Source organism: Lutjanus erythropterus, chromosome 18 (genome assembly GCF_056507025.1).
Source record: "Lutjanus erythropterus isolate fLutEry1 chromosome 18, fLutEry1.hap2, whole genome shotgun sequence".
Taxonomy (NCBI): Eukaryota; Metazoa; Chordata; class Actinopteri; order Lutjaniformes; family Lutjanidae; genus Lutjanus; species Lutjanus erythropterus.
This window is the reverse complement of record NC_139334.1, coordinates 10971310-10998522: the sequence shown is the minus strand read 5'-3', so window position 1 is coordinate 10998522 and position 27213 is coordinate 10971310. Positions and strand designations below refer to the sequence as shown.

The 27213-nt window shown below is 39.3% G+C and overlaps 4 protein-coding genes across 6 annotated transcripts; 1 reads left to right on the top strand and 3 right to left on the bottom strand.

The window, feature by feature from the left end:
• Positions 1-39: 39 nt before the first annotated feature.
• Positions 40-9165, bottom strand: aldh6a1 (aldehyde dehydrogenase 6 family, member A1). Its single transcript, XM_084741759.1, has 12 exons — positions 9024-9165; positions 7927-7968; positions 7731-7805; positions 7062-7223; positions 6725-6803; positions 5458-5760; positions 4378-4499; positions 3825-4014; positions 3145-3326; positions 1475-1654; positions 492-590; positions 40-393 (listed from the first exon to the last, which is right to left on the bottom strand). The coding sequence occupies exons 1-12, from the start codon at positions 9060-9062 to the stop codon at positions 289-291; spliced, it is 1578 nt and encodes a 525-aa protein (XP_084597885.1). The 5' UTR covers positions 9063-9165; the 3' UTR covers positions 40-288.
• A 502-nt stretch (positions 9166-9667) lies between these two features.
• gstz1 (glutathione S-transferase zeta 1) lies at positions 9668-13631 on the top strand. 2 transcript variants are annotated; one of them, XM_084741760.1, is made up of 9 exons: positions 9668-9845; positions 10219-10270; positions 10350-10417; positions 11381-11461; positions 11561-11686; positions 11837-11912; positions 11998-12050; positions 13102-13151; positions 13399-13631. In XM_084741760.1, the coding sequence occupies exons 1-9, from the start codon at positions 9816-9818 to the stop codon at positions 13523-13525; spliced, it is 663 nt and encodes a 220-aa protein (XP_084597886.1). In that variant the 5' UTR covers positions 9668-9815; the 3' UTR covers positions 13526-13631. The 2 variants fall into 2 exon arrangements, with proteins under 2 accessions (XP_084597886.1, XP_084597887.1); XM_084741761.1 differs by lacking the exon at positions 9668-9845 and adding an exon at positions 9972-10108.
• Position 13632: 1 nt separating this feature from the next.
• Positions 13633-20769, bottom strand: LOC146310681 (uncharacterized). Of its 2 annotated transcripts, XR_014772260.1 has the most exons (14): positions 20182-20769; positions 19929-20099; positions 19740-19845; positions 18608-18730; positions 18409-18519; positions 17859-18036; positions 17653-17781; positions 15855-16042; positions 15545-15741; positions 15351-15442; positions 15206-15260; positions 14828-14925; positions 13935-14275; positions 13633-13803 (listed from the first exon to the last, which is right to left on the bottom strand). XR_014772260.1 is itself a non-coding variant. In XM_084741758.1 (13 exons), the coding sequence occupies exons 1-13, from the start codon at positions 20241-20243 to the stop codon at positions 14046-14048; spliced, it is 1740 nt and encodes a 579-aa protein (XP_084597884.1). In that variant the 5' UTR covers positions 20244-20769; the 3' UTR covers positions 13633-14045. The 2 variants fall into 2 exon arrangements, 1 of the variants encoding a protein (XP_084597884.1); XM_084741758.1 differs by having other exon boundaries at positions 13633-14275.
• Positions 20770-21979: 1210 nt separating this feature from the next.
• On the bottom strand, positions 21980-27149 carry tmed8 (transmembrane p24 trafficking protein 8). Its single transcript, XM_084743040.1, has 6 exons — positions 26993-27149; positions 26510-26621; positions 26297-26390; positions 26088-26181; positions 24851-25144; positions 21980-23794 (listed from the first exon to the last, which is right to left on the bottom strand). The coding sequence occupies exons 2-6, from the start codon at positions 26617-26619 to the stop codon at positions 23577-23579; spliced, it is 810 nt and encodes a 269-aa protein (XP_084599166.1). The 5' UTR covers positions 26620-26621; positions 26993-27149; the 3' UTR covers positions 21980-23576.
• Between the last annotated feature and the right edge of the window lie 64 nt (positions 27150-27213).

Genomic DNA, 27213 nt, shown 5'->3' with positions numbered 1-27213 from the left:
AGGATTATACACACTACACTGTGAATAAATACACACGTGTTTCAATATCAGTGTTGTATTTGAGGAAATGATATTGATCTTATAACATCGCCTCAGCTGCAGATGTTTTGCATAGTTAAAGTTTTGGCCACAGTGGTTCACATTTACAGTGTCTATACATATATATATCTAATATAAAGCCTTTAAAAACGGGGAATATTATTAATATATATATAGTTTTCTATGTGGAAGAAGGGCATCTAGGTCTTCACGTTTATCTGACTGAACAGTAGCACTTGGATGGAGCATTTAGCGTCCCATAGTTGGCATGGTAACTGCAGGACTTTTCAAGGTAGCATCTTCAGCTTTCCACTGTGAGGTGACAGTTTTGATCTGTGTGTAGAACTGAATGCCCTGAGAGAAAAAAATAAAAAACATTTACATCAAAACTCAATTCTGCTACACGTGTGCTTTTCTTCTACTTGTGTCAATAAGATGCATTTATTTCATACTTGTTTTCCATAGAAGTTCATGTCTCCTCTGAAGGATCCTCTTGATCCAGTGAAGGAGAACATCGGCAGTGGAACAGGGATGGGAACGTTGACTCCAACCTGTGGAAAACAAGCATTTTCCCTTTCATTTCCATAACTGGAAGCTTTGTAAAACAATTCCTCAGGAGCCTAAATTGCTAGGATGAGTGCGATGCGGCTGATGAGAGATGTGGTATATCCGTGATGTTTAAAAAAACAAGCTTACACGATCGCACCAAACAAAGCTAAACCTGTGGCTTATATTGTAGTTTTTAAAGCACAGCATGGTCTTATGAAAGAGAAGAAAAACTAAATAAAACATTTTGTTATGGAGGCAATAGAGGCATGGCATGTTTGGTTTAGAATGTTTCAAACAGCGGGAATAAGTTTGGACACACAAAGGCCTTTTGGCGAAGGTGCAGGGCGGAGGGAAAAAAAAAGGAAAAGTAGATGTTTGTTGCATCGAGGTTTGGAGCGGAGGACAGCACATGGCCTGCACAGCATTCCCCGACATGTGAACAGCAAACACAGGACATAACTAAGGCTCCACAGGCAAACAAACAGGGTAAAGGTAGGCCAAATTTATGCTAAAATGTTGAACAGGACCCTAGGAATCCCTCTCGAGTTTAATTTAAGATTTCCCTGCTCGTATACTACCTGGAAAAATGTTTCTATGTCCCCCTGTTTTCCTGTTAACAGACACATATTTGCTGTAGCTATTTGTAGCCTTGACCGGTGGGGAAGTGGAGGAAAGGGGGTTGCCGAATGTGTTTATTTTAGGTTACAGGCAAACAAGGCTATACTTGACATGGAAAATAATTGTTTTTTTAATATGTGTGAAGGTTTTCAAACAGAAATGTGATGTTCTCCCTGCTTGAGATGCTGTATGGACATGACAGAGGGTTGTGAATGTCTCCTTTCTCCCAAAACAGAGGAACACATTTGGAGGCTGCAGCCACTCTCACCTGGCCCACGTCCACCTCGTGCGTGTATTTGCGTGCAGTGGCGCCATTTGTGGTGAAGATAGCTGTGCCGTTGCCGTATGGGTTCCCGTTGACCAAATTGATGGCATCATCCAGAGTGTCCGCCTCGAGAACAACCAACACAGGCCCGAAGATCTCCTCAGTGTAGCACTTCATCTCAGGCTGTCAGAGCACAAAATGAACACTGTCACTAGCCGCAGTTAAGTTTTAGACTTGTTACTGAACGGACAGTTCAGGCCCAAATCAAAAATACATATTTTTCCTCTGGTCTGTAGTGCTATTTATCCATCTAGAACAGTGTTTTTCAAAGACTCAGACTCAGACAAAGCTTGGAACCCCATAGACATTCAAGATGGCCTTATGTTGTTTTACATCTTCACAATTTACAACTTCACGCTACACATAAAAAAAAGTTCTGTCCAACTCATCTCTGAACTATTTGTTTCACCAAATCACACACTTAAGGCTTTTCTATGGGATCTCCTTTTGATTACTAATTTTTACGCTTCCACTCACTGAACCTCCAACGAAATTGTTTGGAGGCCCCCTGACTTTGAACACCTCAGATCTAGATTGTTTTGGTGTGAGTTGCAGGGTTTTGGAGATACAGTATTGTCTTCTCTCCGATATAATGGAACACCCCCACTCTCTCCCGCACTTCTTGTCTATCTCAAGTTGTCCTATCAAATAAAGGTTGAAATAATACTACAAAAGAAAGAAAAACTCAACAGCAGTCTCTTTCCAGAAATCATGACTCCGTTACTCAACATAGTCCACAGACCTTGTTGTGAACGGCTTAATGTAGGAAACACTTTCTCTCTATAGTAGAAAGACAGGTTTTGACTAATTGGGATATTCTTAGGGGTGGGCCCTCCCTTATGGAGATTTTTCCACCATCTTCCTTCTACTGCAAACAAGCCTCCTGCATAAAAGACAGACTTACACCGCAGACACAAGAGACCTGACAAGGGCTGTCAAATGTATGCAAACCACTTATAATCATGGCTCCAATATTATATAACAGAAGGAATTTGTAGATCTGAAGATGAGAGAGATACAGAAAAATAAATATTTTATCAACTGAAACTAGACTTTTGTTGTATACCGCCTCACCCGCCACTGTGAATGTTGTTACATTCACTGAGAGATGTTTTAGAGATAGAGTGGCAGAACATAAATAAGGGTTATCCACATAAATAGTGATGATGAAGATATGATAGTCAACATCGTTTTAAGAGTGGAGGAGACTGAGTCATGACATTGCACTATGGTTGACTCCTCTTTCTAGCCACATCCTGAAGAGGACCCAGTGTGGGTTGAAACTGGTCGGCACCCTTTTGTAATTTTTAATCTTGATATGTTCTAACTAATAAACACTGTTCAGCTACATCCTTGGCTTGGTGTGAATGTGCCTGAAGTAAGCCCAGATGCTTCTTTTTTTCAAAGTAGTAATGTATTTTTTTGGGCGCTTTGAGCATCACAGGCTGAATGCCATCTAATTCTACATATCGGAGAGAAGGCAGACATCTCTGTAACCGATATCTAAAAAACTCAGATGAAAGGAAAAATGGATTTTTCACTTTGAGGTGAACTATCCCTTCAAACGGTGATGCAAATACATCTGTGCACATAAAGATATCAAACCCACGTACTGTGACATTGCTGATGATGGTGGGACCCACAAAGTTGCCATGTTCGTAACCCTTGACGTTGACTTTTCGGCCATCCAGGAGCACCTTGGCTCCCTCGTCCACACCGCTCTGGATCAGACTGCAGACTCTCTCCTTGGCCTGGGGAGAGATCAGAGGCCCCAAGTCTGCGCCAGGCTGGTCTCCTAGCAGGAGAAAATAAACAGCTATAAGGTTACATACTATGGCACTCACATGATGTGAGCACATTACGGGTACTGACATTCAAATTCAAGTCTTTTGCCACAAACACGCAAAAAGCCAGGACGAGGGGCACCCTGAGGCACTCCCTCAAAAAACGGATACTTACGGGTTTCCTGTGCACTGGACAAATTAGAGTCCATATCACAGCAAACAGGGAGAATCATTCTCTATTTTACTCCACATAAACTTCCTTTCTCAAAGGATTTGATGCTCTGAACCGCCATTTAGGTCTGGGCCGCAGATCTGGCCACAAATTTGCAGCATGGCTGACTCAACAAGCGCTCTCTCACAGCTGACTCCCAATGTGAAGTTAAAGCAGGGCAAAAGGCGAGAGGTGTGGTTAGGGCGGCGTGGGTGGCCCCCAAGATGACTAAACCGAGAAGGGCCCACGGGGGCTCAGGAGAGGCAGAGGTGAAGGGTGGGGTGACGGGGCGCGGTACCTGCATTCACGCGCAGAGCCTTGGCTCGCTCCACCAGCTCCGGCAGCCAGCTCCGCGCCTCGCCCACCAGGATGGCTGTGGACAGAGCCATGCAGCGCTGTCCCGCTGCCCCGAAAGCAGCACCCACAAGCTGGTTCAGAGTGTTCTCTTTGTTGGCATCAGGCATCACCACACCATGGTTCTTGGCTCCCTATAGTGTATAAGAAGTGGTTAGTCTGCTGCTGTTTGATCTGCATTTTACAGCAGCTGGTAGTCACAAGTGAGAACTTAATATCAGGGAGTTATACACAAACAGCCTACAAATTGTATACACTAAATGTGTTCCACATTTCAGTCCATATGGGATTGATGGAAATGGATCAAAATAAATAGATGAAACATTTATAATTCACAGTTTGGCTCTTTAGCAGTGATGCACAGCTGCAATCTCATCTGTACAGCTGGCAGTGAGGAGGAGCGATGACTGCCAACAATCTGTTGGACAATGCTGCCACCTTCTGGACATTTACAGCAAGTGTCAGACATTACAGCTGTTGCTTCATTTGATACTCACCATGTTCGACTGGACCCTCTTGCCATTTTTAGAACCCCTCTCGTAAATATACTCTCCAGCTTGATTTGAGCCAACAAAGCTGATCGCCTTGATGGACGGATGGTCACAGATGAAATTAACAGCTGCACCAAAAAAACAGTTAGTTAGATACCCTTTAATCAACCACTGTAATTTATATCCACTGATATTTCAAATACTATGTGGTACTGCATTACAGAGAATATCAGTTAAATGTTCATAACAAGGACATTTTGTCACACTTTTCCTTCATCAAAAAATTGCAACTTCTGACATTTGGATATTGCTCTTGGCCATGTAACAAATATTTCAATCAACTGTGCTGCCCTACCTCATTCCTATTTTTGTCATAATAATCAATGAATGTTAGATTAAAGAGGAACAGATAAAAAACTGACATATTTTGGTCAAGGAAAAACTTTTGTTTTGATCAGCTAAATGTCAGAGGAAGCGAAGGCTGAACATTACACACAAAAACAGGCAACTGCATAAAAGAAACGTGTCCATCTATAGATTCAAAAAAGTCATTAGTCACTGAGGCAAATGATCAAGACTATTTTTTTTGTTTAATGGGCCTGAATTTCAGACCCTGAGATTCTATATGTCATGCTATCAAGTAGGGCTATTTAGTTAAAAATTTGCATTTTTACTTATTATAATTCCTGTAACATCCAACATTGTTGCACTACATTTTGTGCAATCTGAGCAAAGGAAAGATGTTGTTGACTTGTTCAAGTCTCAGTTTATGTTGTTGCGTTAGAGCAGAAAGGTCAACAGGCAGAAGATACTGTAGATTACACACTGCCATGAATCGTTGCATGTAAACTATTAATTAAAAAGCGATAGTGTTTTTGTCTTGAGAATCTATACAGTATCACAGAACATAATAGTACACATAATACAAAATATAATACAAAACATGATACTAATAAAAATGCAAATACACATTTTTTGTGCACCCCTATTATCAGGTGGACATGTCTAGATCTCATATGTTGTAGTGAATTTCTGCCCTTAATGATACAGTGTCATCATGTACACTACTTACTGGGGCACTCTTACCAGCATGTTGGCCATGGATGACGTTGAGCGTCCCGTCTGGAGCGCCAGCATCCTGCAGCATCTTAACCAGCAGCATGGCGCAGGCGGGCACTCTCTCTGAAGGCTTCAGCAGGTAAGTGTTGCCACACACCATGCCCATGGGGAACATCCACAGAGGGATCATGGCGGGGAAGTTGAAGGGGGCGATGCCTGCACACACCCCGAGGGGAAGGCGGTAGGTATAGGTGTCCATGTCCTTGGTGATGGAGGGCAGGGTTTCACCGAGCATCAGAGAGGTGATGCTGCAGGCGTGCTCCACGACCTCTGTGCAGAGAAGAAATACAGAGCATGAAACACAGTCAGTTTGTTTTCTTTTATGTTTTGCAAGATTTGTCAAGCTAAGATAGTCTGCTAATCTGAATCAGGCTGATTATATTACTGATTATATTTTTGTAGTGATTGGGCATAGACAAGCTGTCAGCGTTGCTTGTGTGTGTGGTTTTATGTGCGTCTGTGTGTATGATCTGCTCTAGTGAGACAAGTATCAAGTGTGTTGACATTAGCTGGAAGCAGATGCAATGGAATTGTTCTCCTTAGTTAGGAGGTTGTTCAACCAAATGAAAATTCAGTCATTATGTACTCACCCTCATGCTGATTGAAGTTTGGGTTTAGTTTAGTCCCTAGCATTGGACTACACCAGACAAACAGTATGGAGGCATTCATCATGTCGTTGTTGCTTTTTTTACATTTGAAAACGGGTCACCATTCACTTCAATTATTTGAAAGATTCTGCAACGCTGTTTTCCTGTGAAAATCCAGCAGTGTTTTATGGAATAAAAAAATAAACTTGATCTTCAATCAGCATGAAGGTGAGTACATAATGACTGAATTTTCATTCATCAGTTTCAGTGAAGTATCCCTTTAAGAAGGAATCTGTTCATAAGAGCGGTTATTGAGACCAGCTGTCAGTGTTGTGGAACAAACGTACTGAAAACAGAGCAATCAGGATACGTCTTCAATGTAGAATTGTGTCTTTATTTTGTAATGCAAAACAACACTAGCACTCATAAAAATCAATTTTCAGAGTTAAATTGTTAATTTAAAACAACTTGGGTGTCATTCAAAGGACTCATGGAGGAAGTTGCACTTTGTTCTGGTCATGAATAACTCATTAACTCTTCCTGCAACCACAAAGCAAAAGCCTACATAACATGCAAACGTTTACTTATTTTTTGCCCTTTGTAAAGGTATGTATATGTGCACGTGTGTGTGTGTGAGATAAACTTACGCAAGCCTCTGAACACATCCCCCTCTGCGTCTGCAAGGGTCTTGCCCTGCTCCACTGTGATGGCCTTGGCGAGTTCTTTCTGAAACACAAGATGATCCTCGTGTCAGTCCTTTGTTTTCAGGTTTAGATTTAATAGAATCTAAACTACAGTTTTAGTGTCAAATACGAACAACAGGCTCCGAATTAATGTGAAAAAGTTTAAAAGACTTTTTTTCAAAAATAGGTCAAATGTAACAATTGTTAAGCCTAATAAATCATCAATAAAACAAGTTCAAGAGCGCTAACAGTAAAGTGTTGTGTTCAGCTGCACCTTATACTTTCTGACCCTTTGACTTACAATGTTGTCCTTGATAAGCTGCTGATAGCGCAGAAAGACCTGCTGCCGAGCCAAGATGGAAGTCTCGGACCAGGATTGAAAGGCTCTAGAGCACGAGTCCACAGCGGCCAACATCTCCTCCTGGGTGGCTTTGGGTACGCGGGAGATCACCTCGTTGGTTGCCTGCAGAGAAGAAAAAAAGGAGAGAAATTCCCATTAATCAGCTAAAGATTAGATTCAATCATAAGAGGCTGTTTAAGCTGACTGAAAGTTCTGTAAAAAAAAAAAAAAAAAAAAGTGAATCTTAGCAGATCTTTAACAGATTATGTGGGCCATAAATCTGCAGGACAGAGTAATACACAGAATTTCCACATTCAATCTATTTATGATTAGATTATGACTTGTTATCCAAGTGTAGCTGAGGTTTAAGAAATATTTATTTAGTTATTTTGGTATCATTTTACTTATTTTAAACATTAAACTGAACTCTTTCTAGTTGTACATTTGCAATTTCACTACAGGTTAATGAAAGATGCTCAGCCACAGAAACCAGTTTGTACCCACACGCACTGACATTAAATGTTATTTAACAGGTTAAGCAACATCACACGTTACAGCAGGATATACCTAACACTGTTACATACTGTAAGAAGGTTTTGCTTGGTGATCCTCTCCAGGTGAAATACTTACAGGATTGTGAATATCGATCCATTCTGAGGTCTTGGACTCAACAAACTTTCCATCAATGAAGAGCTTGGTGGTGGGCTGTGAGGAGAGATGTTATGTCACATCTGCATGTAGCCAGCAGGTTCATGATCCAGGCATGACATTTGATGTTAAGAGTAATAACAACTGAAAAGACAAATGTTTAGTTTGTTCAACTCACCACTGAAGAGGAATAACACATGCGACCAACTTTAAGCGGGACCTGAGAAAGAAAGACAGCAGCAGGGCTGAAACTACTCATCATTTTAATCGTTGATTAATCAGTTAGCTGTTTGAACCATAAAATGTCAAAAAAACTGAGTAAAGTGTTAATCAGAGTTCATCAAAACCCAAGATGAGACCCTAAAATATATTTTGTATTCAACACAAAGATATTCAGTTTGCTGTCATAAAAGAGTAAAGAATCCATAAAATATTCACAATTCAATAGCTGAAATCAGAGAATTTGGACTTTTTTTTTTTTTTTATTTAACTCAAATTGATTGCTTATCGAAACAATATCTAATTGATTAATCATCTAAGTGTTGTAGCAATACACAGCAAATCATAAAATGCAATAAATAATATTAACATGTGCAAAATCTATAATTGTACTTTTTTGGTTTACAGATTTTGTAAAACATTGAATACACAAGCCAGCTGTTAACAGTAGCAGCCTAAAGTAGCTGCAAGATTAATGAGCAACTAAGTGTGAGAAGGCTTCAGGGGGACAAAGTCAAGTTGACTGAAGCAGACTGGAACAATGAATGTAGTCAAGCCAGTAGGTGCAGAGTGGCAAGTTTTCTTACAGAGTTAATTAAAATACACACAAATCATAACAGTGACACTTGTTTCTACTGGTTTGTACATTTTGTTATTGTTCATTCTCTACTTTTTTATTCCTGTTGTTTCGTCCAAAAGTATTTGGTTTAATCTTTATTTATATGTTTAGTACTGTTTGTTTGTTGTTATGCACCAGCAAATTCCCTGAAAGTGAAAACCTACTTGGCAATAAACCATTTCTAATTCTGATCCGGATATGATGATGTAGGCCACTTGATTCATACTATAAATCAGCCGTGGTGCCTTATCTAAAAGCCTAAAGTCAGAGAAAATATTATAAAGATTCCTCTAGTGAGAAATAATTCAGCATGTAAAGCAGTACAGACCTAAATCCTGCAGCACATGACACTTGGCACTTTGTAAACAATGTGAGCTGTCAAAAGCTGCCTGCGTCATTTGCAACTGAGGAGACTTTTAAAACTGTTAAAGTCTTACCTTGGCCTTTAGCACTGATCTCAATGCTGTTGTCGCCATGGTGGAAATATTATCAAGCGTGGGCCCACTTGATACGACCAACTCCGCAGGTAGGACGGTGACCAGAAGGAGAACACATCCAGTTTTCTCCCTCACGGAGAAACGTCTTACCTGTGGGTGGGCTCTCACAAAATCAGATGCTTGCTATTCGCTCCATGTTCACATTCTAGTGAATAGTGACGCCTGATTGGTCAACTGTGGTGCATTCTATCCAATCGCTAGTTGAAGATTTAGATATTCCCGCCTTAGCTGTTGAGCTCGGCTAATGATTGGATAGAAGAATTCGACAGTTATGCAATCCGGAGCTGAACTGTGACCAGCAGCTATGCTAAAAAGCAATACGTCCTGTTTAAAAAGTAACCCCAGACCCGCAAAAGATCTCGCGAGAGTGATCATTTTAACCCAAACCATGATCTTTCCCTAACTCTAACCACACGTTTTTGTCTGTAAACCTACCAAGATCTTAGCCAGCATTTTTATATTATAAAACATAATTAGTTTGTACAAGGCGCAATTCGAAAAAAAACAACGCGTACAAATCTCGCGAGAGTTCCACAAATGTAGGGTTTCCTTCTAGACACGGCCGGATCAGAGAAGCTAGTTTGTTCCATCCAGGCTGAGACGAGTGTTTGAGCTATCCTTTGAATTGGGACAGAAAGAGGGACTTCGCGGTGAAATGTGCAGGACACCACGGACGTGTTTTTGAGCAAACAGCACAGCTTATCCTAAAACATAAAAGCCACAGCCACAACAATGCACTTGTCCTTAGGTTGCCTCGCCAAGGTAACGTTGTTGTTATAACACTGTTGGCTGTTTGCAAAGTGTGTATGTGTGCACCAGGGTCGTTAATGTGAACCATATGAATCCCAAATCTTGCTTAGTCATGGACCAAAGACTAAGTTTGGTAGGAGGGATTTTAGGAGCACATCCTATTGGCTGCTGGAGGATGATGAGACTGTTAAACAGTTGAATAACTTCTTGCAATAGATTCGGTCTAGTTGAGGGGAAAGTAGAGCCCAAAAAAAGCTATGGCAACCCAAACCAAGGTGAACCAGCAGCAGACAAAAAAAACAAACAAAACAAAACTACATCAATGGAAAATTTGATGTGTTTTCAAATGGACTAAATGTTTTCTGCCTTGTATTTATCTGCACAGCCTGTTCTTCATGGATACTTCAGAAGTTCCTGCTCCTGGAGGGTTCGCATTGGTAAGTCATGCAAGTCACAGCATTTGACTGTTTGCATTTTGATGTCAACAAGATAGTAATTTAACTTTTTATGTGCCAGCTTTTGCTCTTAAAGGTGTTGAATATGACCAGGTTCCAGTCAATCTAATCAAAGATGGAGGTCAACAGGTACAGTATAAGTTTACAGGATCCATTCCATTGCAACATTAAAGTTGTCAAAAGTTTTCATACTTTGGTACTTTTTCGATGCCACATTTTTATTAGAACGATAAGATCTCTCTTAATTAAATATTTGATAGCATCAAATTTAGAGCCAGGGAGATATATTGGTCAGCTGATATTATCGCCAGAAACTGGCGTAGTATCAGTATTGGCATTTATGTTGCTCAATATTTCTTACATAACATAACGCAGACAGCATTTTATTTATATATTAATATCATTTTTTGTCTTAATTCACATTTTTCTTTTAGTGTTTTTTACTTAGTTTTATCAGCCCATATATCTATATTAGATTTTTTTACTCCCTAATATCAGTCGAGTTCTAATTGAAAATACAGAAGATCTCAAGATCTCAGTTCAGTTCAGTTTTTATTGTCCTGCCAGAAATTTGGCTCAAAGCAAAACCATACAGTGTTAAGTTACTTTTTTGTTCCAACACTGTGTGCAGGTTGTTAATTTTAAAATTAAGGGAGAAAAAGGACCCTATTTGGAACGAGAAAATGTGCAATGAATTTGGTAATGACTTTTTGAATTATGTATTCACAATTGCATAAACAGTGCAGCAGTAGGTAGATGTCCTTTTATAAAAATAAAATAAATACAATAAGATATTTAACCATGTAATATCACACTAATTTGTCACAGTCGAATACATATCAAGACATTTTTTATTGTGACATCACAATATTTGATATATTGTTGCATCCCTAGTGCCTGGGATTTTTTCTTTATGTAGAGGTATTGTGAGAGGTATCAAGTATGTTTTTTTTGTTTTGTTGTTGTTTTTTTAAATTTTAGTATTGTATCAAAGTGTGATACCTTGTGACAACATTACTGTACATGATAATTAGCATGAACATGGATGCTTATACATCTTAAAATCCTCTTAATGATCTCTATGTGCTCAAGCTTACACAAGAGTACAAGACATTAAACCCCATGCAACAAGTGCCTGCAGTTGAAATCGATGGCATCACCCTCTCTCAGTCAGTGAGTGTCCAAATTCTTATAAACCCATGTAAATCCTATAAAACCATATTTCAGTTAACTAACTGGAATACTACTGAAAATGTTTTCTTGCTCACACAGCTGGCAGTGATCCAGTACATCGATGAGACGAGGCCAGGACCTCGGCTTCTTCCAGCAGACCCAAAGAAACGTGCCCAGGTTCGGATGATAAGTGATCTCATTGCCTCCGGGATACAACCTCTGCAGGTGAGAACAGCACAGTACAAAAAACTATTAGGTCAAACTGCAGTGAACTTTTCAAACGGGTTGATATTTTGGATTACAAAAGTCATGTTAAGTTCAGCTGTTACTCATATAGTTAACTTCATTAACTATATGAATTCCTTTATGTTTCAGAATTTGTACGTGATCCAGAAAATAGGAGCAGAAAAGATGCAGTGGTCTCAGCACTTCATTGAACGCGGCTTTCAAGGTTGGTTGACGCGCATCTTCACGAAACATCCAGAGTTCATCACTTGATTACCTTCACAATATTTATGTGCACCTTTTTCTTCCAGCTCTTGAACCCATTCTGACGCAAACAGCAGGGAAATATTGTGTTGGAGATGAGGTACGAGCAAGACTATCGTGTTCAGGGGAAAATTTTACACTTTTCATGTGGCTCTCCAGTCACTGTTGGTGCAAAGTGTAGTCAGTTGAGGTAATAAATTCCTCAGTACTTTACTGACCAAGACAGTTTAGTATAGGGCTGAAATGGTACACAAAAATCACTGTTCAGTATATACCTCAGTTTTTGGTTCATAGTTACATATAGTTATGTACCATTCTTGTGACTGCAATACCTCAAAAGGGAATTTCTTCAAACTTGGCACAAATGTCCACTTGGACTCAAAAATGTACTAGATCAGATCATGGTGGTTAAAGGTCAGTGTGACCTCAAGACTTGAAAAATACACTTAACATTTATTATATCACATCAAATGCTGAACTGCAACTTAACTGGTTGGTGGAGGCAAATGACCGAGAAGTGGTAACTGTAGTTCTTTATCAATCTTTATCAATAACCTGATGATTATTTGCAGGATTAATTAATTGTTTAGTCTATAAAATGTAAAAAAAAAAAAAAAAAAAAAGGTCAACATTGTTTCCCAGAGCGCAAAGTGACGTCTTCAAATTTACTTATTTATTTATTTTTGTCCAAACCTAAAGATTCTGCATTTACTCTCATAAATGACAAAATCAGCAAATTCTTACATTTAAGAAGCTGGAAATTGCAAATGTCCAGCTATACCTAATTTACAAAATAGTCAGCGACTAATTTTCTTTCCATCAATTAATTGTTACACCACTGTGTCCACCGGAAAACTCCTGAACTTGTGCTCGTTAGAGCTGCACGCTGGTCTGACCAACGTACACATCTGAAGGCACATTGTTGGTGTCAGAAGCTCATGTGCAATGCATCCTGGTACATGTAGGCATGCTGGCACATTTCAGCAAGCAGGACAACTCAGATTATAGCGCACAGAGAGAAATTTACGGCTTCAGTTGCTACATTTAACATCTGCACTTGACTGGACATCCATATGAAAAATGCTGAATTTTCTCTTTAAAGTGTGATATACAGCAGAAACTGTTCATGTGACTCATTCCTTACCTTACAGATATCCATGGCTGACATCTGTCTGGTCCCACAAGTCTACAATGCAGAGAGGTATGTAATCAGACATTTCATAAAACTGCAACATAAATATTTCATTAATACTCTGTCACCCTGAATAAGAACAGATCAACATGAATGTCATGGCATTTTGTACTTAATGGAGTTATAGCATGACTTGCCTTTTTTCCTTTACCCTTTTTGTTTACATTAAATCCACCTGCTTTGCCCAAGACCCTGCTGAACTTTAAACACCCCACACAGAGAAACATGAACCCCTCTGTGTCTTTAATCTCAACAGGTTCAAAGTGGACGTTGGGCAGTTTCCAACTATCAAAAGGTTAAATCAAACCTTACTTGAGATTGAAGCGTTCAAAGTGAGTCACCCATCTCACCAACCAGACACACCTGCTGATCTGCGTGCATAATAAACAACTCGGTGGTTTTTGATGCCATGCAACTTTGTATATTGTTAAAATAAAATGCTTTGAAAATAAACTAATTTCAGTGTTGTTACCTGAAATAACAAGGAAACTTCGAGTTAAAAATATTTATTAGCATTTTGATTTTATCTATTCAGGCAATCCAGCATTTTACCCACAAATACATACTGAAATGTGGGGACATGCTGTATGTAAAACATGCATATCCACGATTTGTTATGCAAAGTACAAAACCTCTCAGCTCACTGCTTGCAGCATATTGCCTGTGTGAAGAAAATATGGATAGTTATTAAACAGACTCATGGAACAAAAGGAAGCTGCAGAATACATCATGCAAAAAATATAAAACATGAAAAGACAAAACAAGTAAAAAAAAAAAAACTGTTACACATACATATATATTTGGAGATACTGTAATTTTTCTGTTACATCATCAGGGCAAAACACAGCATCTCCACTATTTAAAAATACTAAAACCAGTTGTCATGGTTCACTAATGAGTCCATCACTTGTCAGCAGGAATCTCCACTGTGCACTTCACTGTGTCGTTGTAGAAGGTACCAGAGCAGTCTGACCCACCAAACACTAACAATGTGCAACGGACAGTGATATTTTTGTCCTGTTCTTGCTTCTCATTATCCGTTAGGATGGAGCAGCCCAAACTAATCATGCTGTGTCCCGCTCGAAGCTTGGAGCAAAGCAACGGAGACGCCACCGAGCTCCACATGTTAGTGTCTGAGGAGAAATCGTAGTAAAGGGATTCAGCGCACACAGCAGATGATTTATGACACTTAGAACAGACAAGGGGATCAACTTTGAGTTACCCTATTTCTAACACCAGGCTTATTGGACAATAATTAAATTTTAAAGGAGCAGTGTGTAGGATTTAATAGCATCTTGCACTGAGCTTGCAGACTGCAAACACGTCATCTCACCCTTCCCTTCAAAACATGTAGGAGAAATTGGTACCCAGAAAACCCGTTAAAAAAAAAAAAGTTGAAGTCAGAATCTAAAGCCAGGGTCTGGTTAGACTCACAAGTCAGCCTCTAAAAGCTTTGTTCACTAGAGACTGAGAACAATCTCCAAGCTTTTGTTGTTTAAATTGGATGGAAACAACTGGTGAGCTAAAAAAAAAAAAAAAAAAAACTCTAATACAATTATACACCAATGAAACAATCTAATTTTATATTCCGTTCCTGCCATATTCTCTAACTAAATCCCCATAAATCTCACACTTTGGTCCTTCACTGATAGTTTTATATTCAGATACCAGTGGTACAAACTCACCAGTGTTGAAAATATGTATGTCCTGCAGGGCTCCGATTGCACTGCAACCTCCACAGACTAAAATCCTGTTGCCTGAGACTGGTAGAGCTGCATGAAACCTGTCCATGACAACGAGAAGGTGCCACAATAATGTACCATTATTGTTCAAAAGCCAGTTTCTACACAATATTTAGTCTACTCACTTTTATTACTTCATGTCGACTTAAACAATCTAACAAACAATGCAGAAAGATTGCATAGTTTTGTCACTAGAAATTAAATTTTGTGTTAAAACCTACGACATGTAAATGCAGTTCTGTCTGTCAAAGACACCAAAAATACAGAAACCAGATGGCCACGTCGATGACATCTCTCAAGGTTGATTAGTCCTGCACTCACCCTCGAGGCAGCGGTGGCATGTTCCCACACTTCACAGCTGTGTACTCCATGAATCCTTCCCTCATTAAGAACAAATTAATTAAATGTCAGTTTAAATCTGGACACAGAACTGTTGTCAAATGTTGCCACCAAATCTTCATCTTACCCAGATCAAGAACGTGGAGATCATTAAGGTAGGTAGCAGTCTTTCTCCCACCAAATATTATCAACTTCTGTGACAGCAGCGTGGCCGAGTGTCTGTTTGATACAAACATATGCATGGGATTAATACTTAAAAGAAAAATAAAACAGTATTTGATGACAGTAAATTCACTGTAGTATTTTGAGAAGAAGACTGACCCAAACCGTGGCAGAGGTCTGTCCCCCTCCACAATCGGCTGGTACCACAGTTCAAACTCTGGGTTAAAGATGTACAGAGCATTACTGCAGGATTTATCCCCAGAGGAGTGGCTCGGCTGAACTCCACCAAAGACAAAAAGCTCTTTCTTATAAAAGGCTGCAGAATGATATGCCAAATTTGGAACATTTCCTCTTGCCTAAAGGGTGCAAATCCACAAAAACAAAACAAAAAGAGGCATTTTCTGTACTTCTGCTTGATTTGATAAGGAATCAAGTGCTACAACATGTTAGTAACTTGCAGCAAACCCACAGTGACAAGCTTCCACTTCCAGGTCAGAGTATTGAGGATGTACAGCTCACTGTAGTGCTGACCCTCCCTCAGGCCTCCGTAAACGAAGACGGACTGAGAGTCTGGGTCATAGGTTGCAGAGTGTCCTCTGGCACACGGTGGGACAGGTCCAGAAGCAGAGGAGTTCAACGGAAACCAGAAGTCATTGTCTGGGAGGAGGTCAAAAAGGAATTTAAGTTTAGTAGAACACACCTTGTTCAATGTAAATCTTTTTAACGTGTAAATATTTTAGGGCTTCCTAGTTTGTCTTAAAAGATAACTTTGGTATTTTTCAACCTGGACCCCATTTCCCATGTTTTTGTGTCCGAGTGATTAATGGGGACAACAGTTTTTGGAAGTGGTCTAGTTTTGAGCGAGACCACTGCAGCCATCAGCCATGAAATGGGCTGCATTGTAATCCCTCTAGGTAATTGTGCATCTTCAATATACATCCACTAAAATCACTTATTTAGCCAGAAATAGAATTAAAGGCTCATGCACACCTTCAGTTTCTTGTAGACAGGTGGGTAGGAAATTTTTTTTCCCTATGTTTCTATGAAATTAAAAAATAATTTTCTATTTTTAACAAGTTTCAAACTAGATTTTTTATGGAAATTATCCCTACAGAGATAGACATTTTGATTAAAGGCATAATATGCAACATTCTTGTCCTTCTCAATCATCTCAATCTGCTGTGTGGCGGTGTTCATATCTGCAGAAACTCTGACCCTCTGCCCAAATTTTACAATTTTCTCATGTTTTGCTGTTCTCAGGATGCATCTGGGCTTTAACCTGTTTGGAAGTGGTGTGTAGCCCCCCAGCTCATACAGCACGCAGGTTTTGAGGTCAGAACTCTATAAAAATGTAGCGACCAATGGTTACATCGCAATCTCCGGCTCTTTCCTCTGCTGAGAGCTGCAGAAATAGTTTTACAGACATACACACACACAGGCAGAGCAGACTGACCTATTCATTTATGCTATAGAAGGTAACTGCTGTGAAACAATCAGAAAATAAGATTTTCACCAGAAATCACTGTTATATTGCTCTTGCCAAAGCCACCAGACTCCATTTGCAGAAAGAGGATTTTTATAATCATAAAACACACTTCATTCAAATTTGACAAAAACAAATTAAAACTCACCAACGCTGTCTTGGATAGTCTTTCCACTGCTACAACAGTTTCCCTGGTTTGGTTAAAATAAACCCTTAACTGACTGAATTAAATGCAAAAATATTATGGCTCTACATGCCACCACCTCCTGCTCCATCTCTGACGCCTCCTTCCCTCTTGCTGCTCTCATGGGTTTATTTCACCCAAACTGAAGTTCATGACAGTTATAACAGAAACAATCTGTTTCTAGTTAAACAAAACAAATCCTACTCTTTAACAAAAAAGGTCTACCTCTGTAGAGATCACTTCCTTAATATCACTTAAAATAACAATCTGAGCCAGCCTGTCAGTAGGAAAAACAAGGACTTTGAGTGGACATGTTTTGATGGTGCACAGTTGCCCATAGGGATTATGTTGCAACCTGTTTTGTTGAAGATGGTCCCAGTGGTCTTGCTCAATACTGGACCAATTTCAAATTGTCACCTAAACACTAAAACAAAGGAAACTAGGGTCTAGTGTGAAAAATACCTAAGTTACCCTTTAATATCGACTTTGGTTGTAAACAATTTTACCTCATCATCTGCTACCAGCAAGCTGGAGTGCTTGATTGACATTCATTAATAAGCAACACATGATCGGACAAATAATTCAACAAGCTCCACTGACCTAACTCGAGCTTCCACAGGGAGTCCTTGCAGTAGTTTTGATCTGCCGTCTCCCCTCCAATGAGGATGGCTGTGTCAGGGTCACTCAGACACATCGTGTGGCTCCAGCGCTTCGATGGACACACTGAAACTAATCATCATCTCTGTCAAAAAACATCCTGTGCGTTCACACGTGACCGCAACGGCTTTTAAGTTCTTGTTCCTGACCTTCTCTGTTCTCGGTCTTTATTTGCACCGTCATTTCCTCTTGGCTGTTCATCCTGGACAGCCTCATTTTCTTGGGGGTTGAAGCCTGGTCTATGTCCTCACTGAGACTGTCCATGTCCTCAGAGCTCCATGTCAGGTGGCCTCTCTTACTAATAACTGTCCGTCTGGGTGTCTTATTCTTTCAGATGCACAGAGTGTATCAGTGCATAAGTTATTTAGTACTATTTACATTTAGACATTAAAGGATAGTTTGGTTTTTTGAGGTGAGGTTGTATGAGGTACTTTATCAATAATCAGCATATTAACTACAATAGATTCTGGTCGACATGCCCCCAGTTTGGAGAAGCAGCAGGAGTACCAGTGTTGGAGTCCAAGCAATGAACTGCTCTGGACAGGGTCAGCAGCAAAACACATTTTACCCACCAAAAAAAAACAAAAAAACAAAAAAACCCTAACTATATACACTGACGACAGATAGGTACCTCATGCAACCCCACTTTTAAAAAATCCAAACTATCCCTTTAATACATTCTTCATTGTTAATGCTTACCGTAGGCCAAACTGGGAGCTTATTTCCCACAGTGGATTCACTGGTGTCAATTTTATTAACTTGGATCTCAGCACAGCAAATACTATCACCCAGGTGGGAGGAGTTAGTTATCTGCAAGGCAGGACAGTAATGAAATGTGGCAACAAAAGAGTAGATTACTGCAAAAAAAAACTTTTAATGTGAGCCCTTTTCATCTCACCGTTTCATTTGCAGTGCTTTGGTGTAATGTGCAAGAAAGATCAGTGGCATTGTGTTGTTCTGGGAACAGACATTTCCTTTGAACCAGAGGAGTACTGCTGAAGACGCTGGCTTTATCCTGTGGCTGGTCACATGTCATTTCATGGAACAAAAAAAAAAAACATTGAAAATGAGCATTATGATCCAGCACAGAGCTGCAATGATTCATTTTTTATTTGTCAACTTAAAGGTTATCATAAGTTTTATTTAAAAAACTTTTATTTATTTATTTGATTCCAGCTTCTTAAGTATGAATATTTTCTGTTTTCTTTACTTCTCTAAGACGTTTATATCTTTGGGTTGTGGACAAAACAAGATATTTGAGGACATCATCTCGAGCTTTGGGAAACACTGATCGACAGGCTAAGATGACGTCCCTAAATAAAAAACACTGACTGACATAAATACCTTGGAACAATTTATTCAGACATTTAAACATTATGTCAGGGCTCTGTATAAGACTGTCTACAGATAATACAAACAACAATTATGTGAGGTAAAATATTTATATTTAAAACTCAATCAAGAACTAATCTGAACTTAAGTTTCCTGAAAAATATATTGTGAAGCCACTTTTCTTTTGGAAAAAATAATTGCAACAAACCATTACAACATGATATGAAAAACTTAAAATGATCAACACTCACACCTTGTTTTGAAATATATCTGTTCAGTTTTACTTTTCCGTTTCTTCTGGGTACTGAACTTTCAGTACTTTAATGGCACTGACTGAACTGTTTATTGATGAATGTCTAGTTATTCCAAATTTAAATACCTAAGAAGTTTTGACAGTTATTTCTATTTTGTATTAGTTCCTATATTTTAGTTAAATTATCCAGTAAAATATGCAAAGTTAAAAGTTTCTCCAACTGCTCCCAAGTTGTTGAACAGCTTGGTATTAAATTGTTAAATTATATTGGTATTAAAAAATATATAATTCAGGAACTTTAATAGAAATCTGGATATCGACACCAGTATCAAATAGTCAGGTAGGTCTGCTTGATTTACAATATTTTTAGATTAAGATTAGATTTAGTAAATTTTAAATGGTTGTTTTTCTTATACTGAACATTAAGTACCACCTCTTTACTCACCTCTCCACACATTGTGAGCACGATCTTGCCATAAACTCCCCTCCTGCCTCTCTCTGCTGCCACTGACACAATGTCAGGGCTCCAGTCACCCTCCCAGGTCAGACACCTGTGGTCAAAGTCCATTTTTAACATTTAAGACTGGAGACTTTTATTGTGGAGAGTACTTGAGATCTTTTTTTTTCAACATACCTTGCTTGATCTGACAGGATCCCAATCCTCTGGGCAGGTACTTCTGCACTGACCAGAACATCCACTGAGATTGTTGTCTCACTGCATTTCCACTCTCCAAGACCGAAGATGACCAGGTGTTTGGGAAGAGGCAGCGGGATGTGCACCTGAAAGCACCGTCGGTTGGATTTGCTGCGGACGGTGACAACATGTTTGAATTGTTGTTTAATGTCGTTTTAATGTGTGAACGGCTGTATGTTCAGGTCTTTCTTACCTAATAAACTGTCGGGGAGCGTCACGCAGGGACCAAAGGACGTAAAAATTCAGCTTCCCCATGTTTTTTTTTTTCAGGGTTTCCTTGTCAAGAAACAGGTAGAAAGTCGTTACAGCGTCGAGCCCCGGGGATCACCTCTGATTGGCTTATTCGAGCTCGAGGCCGCTGTGAAAACGCACAGGTGAGGCCGCGGTACAATTAATTTATTAATTACAGGACACCATTCATTATGAAACACCTGCTTTGTTTGATTAGCTATTACTAACAATGTACTATACTTAAACTCCATATTTCTTTAAAAATGCTTTAACTAATATAAAAATATTTATTGGTTTTATTTTTTTCTGTCTTTTTTGCATTTCATTTTGTCAAAATTTTATATTCACAAATCCAAATTCATAAGAAACAAGCCAAACTTTTCAGAACTGACTACACGTATCAGACAATATAATTCTTCTATATCTGAGTGTACAAAAACTGTTAAAATGTATAACTTTTATAAGATGTTAATTGAAATCTTTTTTTAAAAGTACACAGGGTGTTGCAAACTCAACATATATCTGTTTCAATTCAACTGAAAAAAAAATATGGCAATAAAATAAAAGTATATTTAAAAAAAACATACTACAACTAGCCTGTTTTTTTTTTCAGTAGGTCAATATAATCCTTTAGTTTCTGTGAACAAAACCATAGATCGCAGCTATATTTGGTAAAATGGTCATTTTTAGGATTTAGGGAGCCCCAAAACTGATTATCTGTTTTACTTTATAGATTTATCAACTTTTGTTATTGGTGAAGAAAAAAACAACAACAAATGTTTTGCTTTATTTAACCAGAAGACTGGAGGTTAAAAACTCTATATTTTTAGGATTGTAGATTAAAAGACATCTTAATTGTTTAACACAATTAATTATTGATGCATTAAGTCACTGTCTAACATTCATGACTTCTCTGTCTTTAACATTTTACATTTAGTCAATTTCAGGATAGAAACTCAATAATTGAACCAAGATTACTGTTTTACACAACTGCAGACTACACTGAAACTGGGGAGGCCCGTCACCAACATCATTTATCTGCCTCCCTCATGTACAATATGTAATGGAGGTGGACAGACAACACCTTCATTATAATGCAGTTTAATACAACACCTCAAACTACAGTCTCAAATATGCCTTCAGAGTTTAACCAGCACTACAGACACATCAAACAATAATAATAAATAATAATAAATTAAATAAATATACTAAATGTTGCAGTTTATACCTGAAAAAACATTTATCGGTCCATTTAAGTTGTCACCTCTAGTCACCTTTAAAATCATCAATGTCTAAATGAATGAAAATACTCGGAGCTCGAGCTAAAACATACTTGGAGTAGCTACAAAACTATTTAAGAATGTTTCTCCTACTGCTTTTTAGAAATCAAGTACATGACTGACACTAGATGTAAGTCTGGATTCTGACGGGCCTCCGGGGAGAGCTGAAAATAAAACCTGGTTTCATCAGCACCTCTGTAACAATTACATCAATCCCCTAATGCCACAATTTAATGGAAGCACAGGGGACCATCCTGAAGCGCTTTCTAATCCTGGATCAGCAGGGAGACTGTTATGAAATGACGGCGTCTCGGGTGGAATGGACAGATTTGGTTGGCTGAAGACTTCACACAAACCAGCAGTCACCTCTGAAGTGTCATGTTACAAGGTTTACCTGCTCTTAAATCTCCAAACTATCATCTACTAATAATCACAGCGTACATATGATTGATCCACTTCCCACAAGAACCACAAAAAAAGTTAGACAATCTTCTCTTTATTGTGGAATATAAATTTCAGGATCATAACTTACAGTAAAGGTACAATAATACAGCAAACATGGGAAGCTTTAAACCAGTCGCTTTACATTGTATGCAGCATTAGCAGCCAAATCTGTGACATCTTTGGGAAACATGCGCACAAGTGAGGTGTTGTAGAAGCATTGCTTTTAGAAACAGGGTGGAACAACACATGTAAGCTTGACACACTCAGAATACTCAAAAACAAACACGCCGACCTTTACTGACATAGACCTGTGCACAAAATACATTTAGATTAAATATTACAAGCGCTCCCTACCTCCGAAACAGCAAATTAAAGGGGTGGAGGTGAGGCAAATGTAAATATTGAATCTATATTACATAATAAGAGCTTTATGTGATAAGGGATGACTTTTATTTGTGTCATAAAAAGCTCACTTTGGAAAACTGTTACCACTTGCTTCAGTACATTCAACGTATACCTTTTACCAACACACCACTATGACAGCAGACGGCTCTGTGCACAGAATTTGCATCACATAATTATATTCTCCATTATCACGATTCAGTTTAACACAGATGAAAAATAAGTTACGCTACAAAGCAGAGGGATAAATACAAGTTACAACAATGAAGCAACATAATCATAGAAGGTGCACGCATACACACACAAAACAAAAAAAAAACCTGCTGATTAAGCACCTGGACCAGTGAAATATATATATTCTGTGCAGGTTTTCCCTGATCACTGCTACCATAGAAATGTTACGGCTGAAGACACTATGGCTGGGTTGCACCAACAAGGATACATTTTTAAACCTGTTTGAATCATGGTTTAATCTTAATTTATGTTGCACCAGACCTTTAAACACCAATTTAAACATGGTCCAGTATTACCTTTAAACCTACTCTTGAAGATGTTTAGATTTAGATTTTTAAAATCGCTGCCTTTTCGATATTGATTGAGCAAAAATAACCAAGTTGTTCCATTAATTTAGCCAACAAGAGCTTCTCTGCCAAGCCATCAGGAGCAGGATAACTACGCTAACTGACTCTTCACCTAGCAAACAATGTAACATTTTGTCAACTTTGCTAACATTAGCTAGCAATGTAACGTTTGTTAACTTTTTAGCTAATGTCAGCTGGCAAACAATGTAACTTTGTGTTGAAGAACAGAGAACCCCAAACTTAACCGTTTCCCTGCTCTTTTATACTTACTAAGTTTTGCTAGACTTTGATTAGAACTAAGCTTGGATTAAATTTATCATTGTTGGTGCAACCCAGTCTATATATTTTATGACGGGCACTTGACCAAATAGCACAGTGCATACATGGGAACATGGCACATATGCAAGGCTTCTTCAAATATTTATCAGCAAGACATTGGAGTAAATGTTGCCTTCAAAACTATCTGATCATATAGGTAAATTCAATATATGGCAACACAAGCAGATAGTGATAAAAAATAGATATGCCTGTATTTAACCTTTTATATTATAACTTCATCTTTTTCAGAGTATGGAATCAAAAATAGTTTATCGTTCTTAAGAGCAGTATTCTTCTGTAAAGTATACATTCATAAACAATAAATTGTCACCTCAGGCACTGTAATAAACTCTGTAGTAAAGAGTTTTGTTTCGCCATAGTGAGTAGGAGTTATCAAACTTCAGGAGGTAAGTGCCTTCACCTGGAAAATCATGGCTCCCCCCGTTCACGGACAAGTGACTGTCTTGGCGGTACACCGGTAAGATTTCGGCCAAGTTTGAGTTGGTTTGAGTTTTGGAGCCCTTCTCAACATCTCCGTTACTGACAGGCCCTACAACAAAAAGCACATAAACCACAAAGTCAACACACCGCCCTAGATCCCAGCTGGAGGAAAACACATAAAATGGTGTGTTTTATGGTGTGTTTTGTAGATAGAGAATGACTGATACATTTAAAGGGATAGTCTGGATTATTTGATGTGGGGTTGTATGAGGTATGTCAGTCAGTCAGTGTATTACCTACAGTGAATATCTGTAGAAACACCTTCAACAAGGAGAAGCAGAGAGGGGCACCAGTATGGAAGCTAAGAAATGTTCTGCTGTGGACAGGGTCATTTTAGGTGTACGCTATATTTATTAGTATTTTCACCACTTAACTTTGCTGTTGAGCGACCTTTTTTGACGGTAAACTACAGCTACAGAAGCCAGGTATCCCTCTCTCCAAACCAACCAAACTTCATAGGCAAAATTAGTGATTTTACCTCACAGAATACAGGAGTTGCTGTCCTTGATCTGTTAAGTTTGTTTGTGTTGTTGTGTGACCTCTGTGTTTTAAAAAGATAGTTCGGATTCATCAAAGTCACACAATAACACAAACAAACTAACAGATAAAGGCAGCGGTAGACCAGCTACGCCTGTATTCTGTGAAGTAAAAGTACTGATTTCGCCTATGGAGTTTGGTTGGTTTGGAGCAAGTGGTAATATATTATATAATATTTATACTATTCATGTCAAACTAGGCTGTCTGATGGCGAAGTAAAATCATGAAAACATTCTTAATGTAGCATACACTTAAACTGATATTGCTTTTTTTTTTTTTTTTTAAATTGTGGTAGCCCTTTTTTAAGTGCCTATAATACCTTTTGAACCTGTCCATAGCAGTAGATTGCTTAGCTTCTATGCTGGTCCTCCTTTCTGCTTCTCTAAACAGGGGGTGTGGTGACCACCATCTACTATAGAGAATACACTGACTACCAATAATTACTTGATACATCCCATCAACAAACAATCCAAATTATTCCTTCGAGACAGAAAAAGTTATGAAACAAGCCTGACTGTGAGCTTAATTCAGGCCGTTTTGAATTCCAACTTTGCAAACACTAACTGACCTTCCAGCTCCTCCTCTTCATCTTCGTCATCACTTGACTCGCTGATGTGCACAGTGATAGACCGGTTTGTGACGGGAGACCAGTCAAAATATATGCCAAAGCCAATGTCATAGCCGTCTGTGGCGAACTCCCAGCACACTTTTTTGGCCTCGGGGAGAGTGGGCACATGAACTGTCATGATGTCGCCTCGGTACACTGTCACTACACCATCCTCCTCCATTCGAAGCTTTGCCTTCAGCTCCTTCAGTGCAGCAGATGTCCATGTTACTGGGGGTTTCAGAGGCGGCATCTGGGCTGCCATCAGGAGCAACACACGGCAATGTGATCACAGAGAGTATAACAACAACTCTGATAATTATTAGATCTTAGATAAGCCTTATGAAAGGGATAGTTCAGATTATTTGAAGTCAGTTTATTACCTACAGTAGATGCCAGTCAGCTCGCCCCCAGCATGGAGCCTAGCAATTTACCGCTGTGCACAGGGTCCGCAACAAAAGGTATTTTACCCACTTAAAAAAGAAAAAAAGGTCGACAAAACAGCCTCTTCTGACAGGAAACTGCTGTCATAAAGCCAAATCTCACTCTCCCCGAACCAACCAAACTCCATGGGTGAAATCAGTCATTTTACCTCGCAGAAAATGGGAGTTGCCAGTCGACTCCTGCCTCAGTCTGTTTGTGTTATTGTGTGGCTATGGTGAATCTTAACTATCCTTCTGTGACACTGAAGTCATACAAGAACACTAACAAACAACAGACTGAGGCAACAGCAGTCATGCAAGTCCTCTGTTCTGAAAGGTGAAATTACAAATTTTGCTTATGGACTTTGGTTGGATTGTAGAGAGCAGCATTTGGCTCATGTAACAGAAGTTTTCTGGTGAAAATATTCCAAATAGAGTGTACACTTAAACTTACAGTGGTTGTTTTTTTTTTGTTTTTTTGGGGTGAACCTTTTTTTCCTTGCTGAAATAACTTTTGATGCTGACCCTGTCCACAGCAGTTCATTGCTTAGCTTCTGTGCCGATGCCCCTCTCTGCTTCTACTGTAGTTAACTGTGGATAAGTACTTCATGCAGCCCCGCATCAAATAATCCAAACTATCCCTTTAAACTCTAGATTTGTATTTTAGAGCTTGTATTACACTATGAACATAACTGTAACAGATTTATGAAACCTCTTGAATCCAAATCACAGATAAAACAAAGCAGCAGTCATGACAGTACACTCAGCAGGTCCCTCACCTTTTATCTCAGCAGAGAGTTGACAGCTCCCTGCACTGTTGTTCTCATCACCTCCGTCCCCAAGGGCCAGCTCAGCAGGGGCCTCTTGATTACCCTCAAAATACATACACACAATACTGATGTTATAGCTTAGAAATTACATTATATTGCAACTCCCTGTCTACTGCCACATGCAGAGATTTCTCCTGACATATTTAAATATTGACTACCTCAGCATGTTGCCCTGAATCCTCCTTGGTTTCATCCATGTCAGCGGGGTTTTTGGACGGGGTACAGCTCTGTGAAAGGTCTGTATTCTGGAGCCTGGAGAGCAGATGGTACAAGCAGCAGAACAGACATCACAAAAGTGCAGACCGTTAGGAATCAAGAATTAGCAATACATGTCCCCATAGTAGGTTTATGCACAAGCAGCAACAGGCTACCTGTCCAGCGGTCGGCTGTCGCACTGTTTCGATGATATTCCGGGGAAGGACGAGAACGACAGGGATGACAGCCGAGACTGGAGCTCTGATGTGGCCTCTAATCTCTCCATGACTGTAAAGACAAGACTAATGAAACACCTCAGCTTGCGTGGCTGGAGAGAATGTAACCCCGCCCCTCTCCAACCATAGGGAGGGAGGGAAAGATGACAACACTGAAACTAACCTCCCTGTAGCGCACACAAACTCACAAAAAAAATAAAAAATACTGTTTGACATTAATGAGCCACGTTAACCACAGATTCACGGGTGTAATGACTAAATCTGTAACAGTGAAATAAATGTGTGTATGACCTGACTTCACCTCCATCAAGTGATATTAGCCTACAGCTGGCTAGCTGGTTAGCTCACGTTAGCTAACGCTACCCAAAAGGCAAAGAAAGTGCAGTCGAAGCTGCAGGTTCACGGGACACAAAAGCATCATACCACAGTGTGACGACGATGATCTTTAAAGTCGATGTTATTTTAGTTTAGTCCAAATCAGGCCATCGGGAAAATCGCCTCCATATTACTGCAATCATGTGATGAGTCTCTCCACCGTGCTGCTGCCTCACAGGAAAAAACAGACCCGAATTTTGACACTTCCGTGTTTTCTCGAGTCTTTCCGAAAATCTGCGAATCTGAAATCTCGAGATCCTTCAGAGATG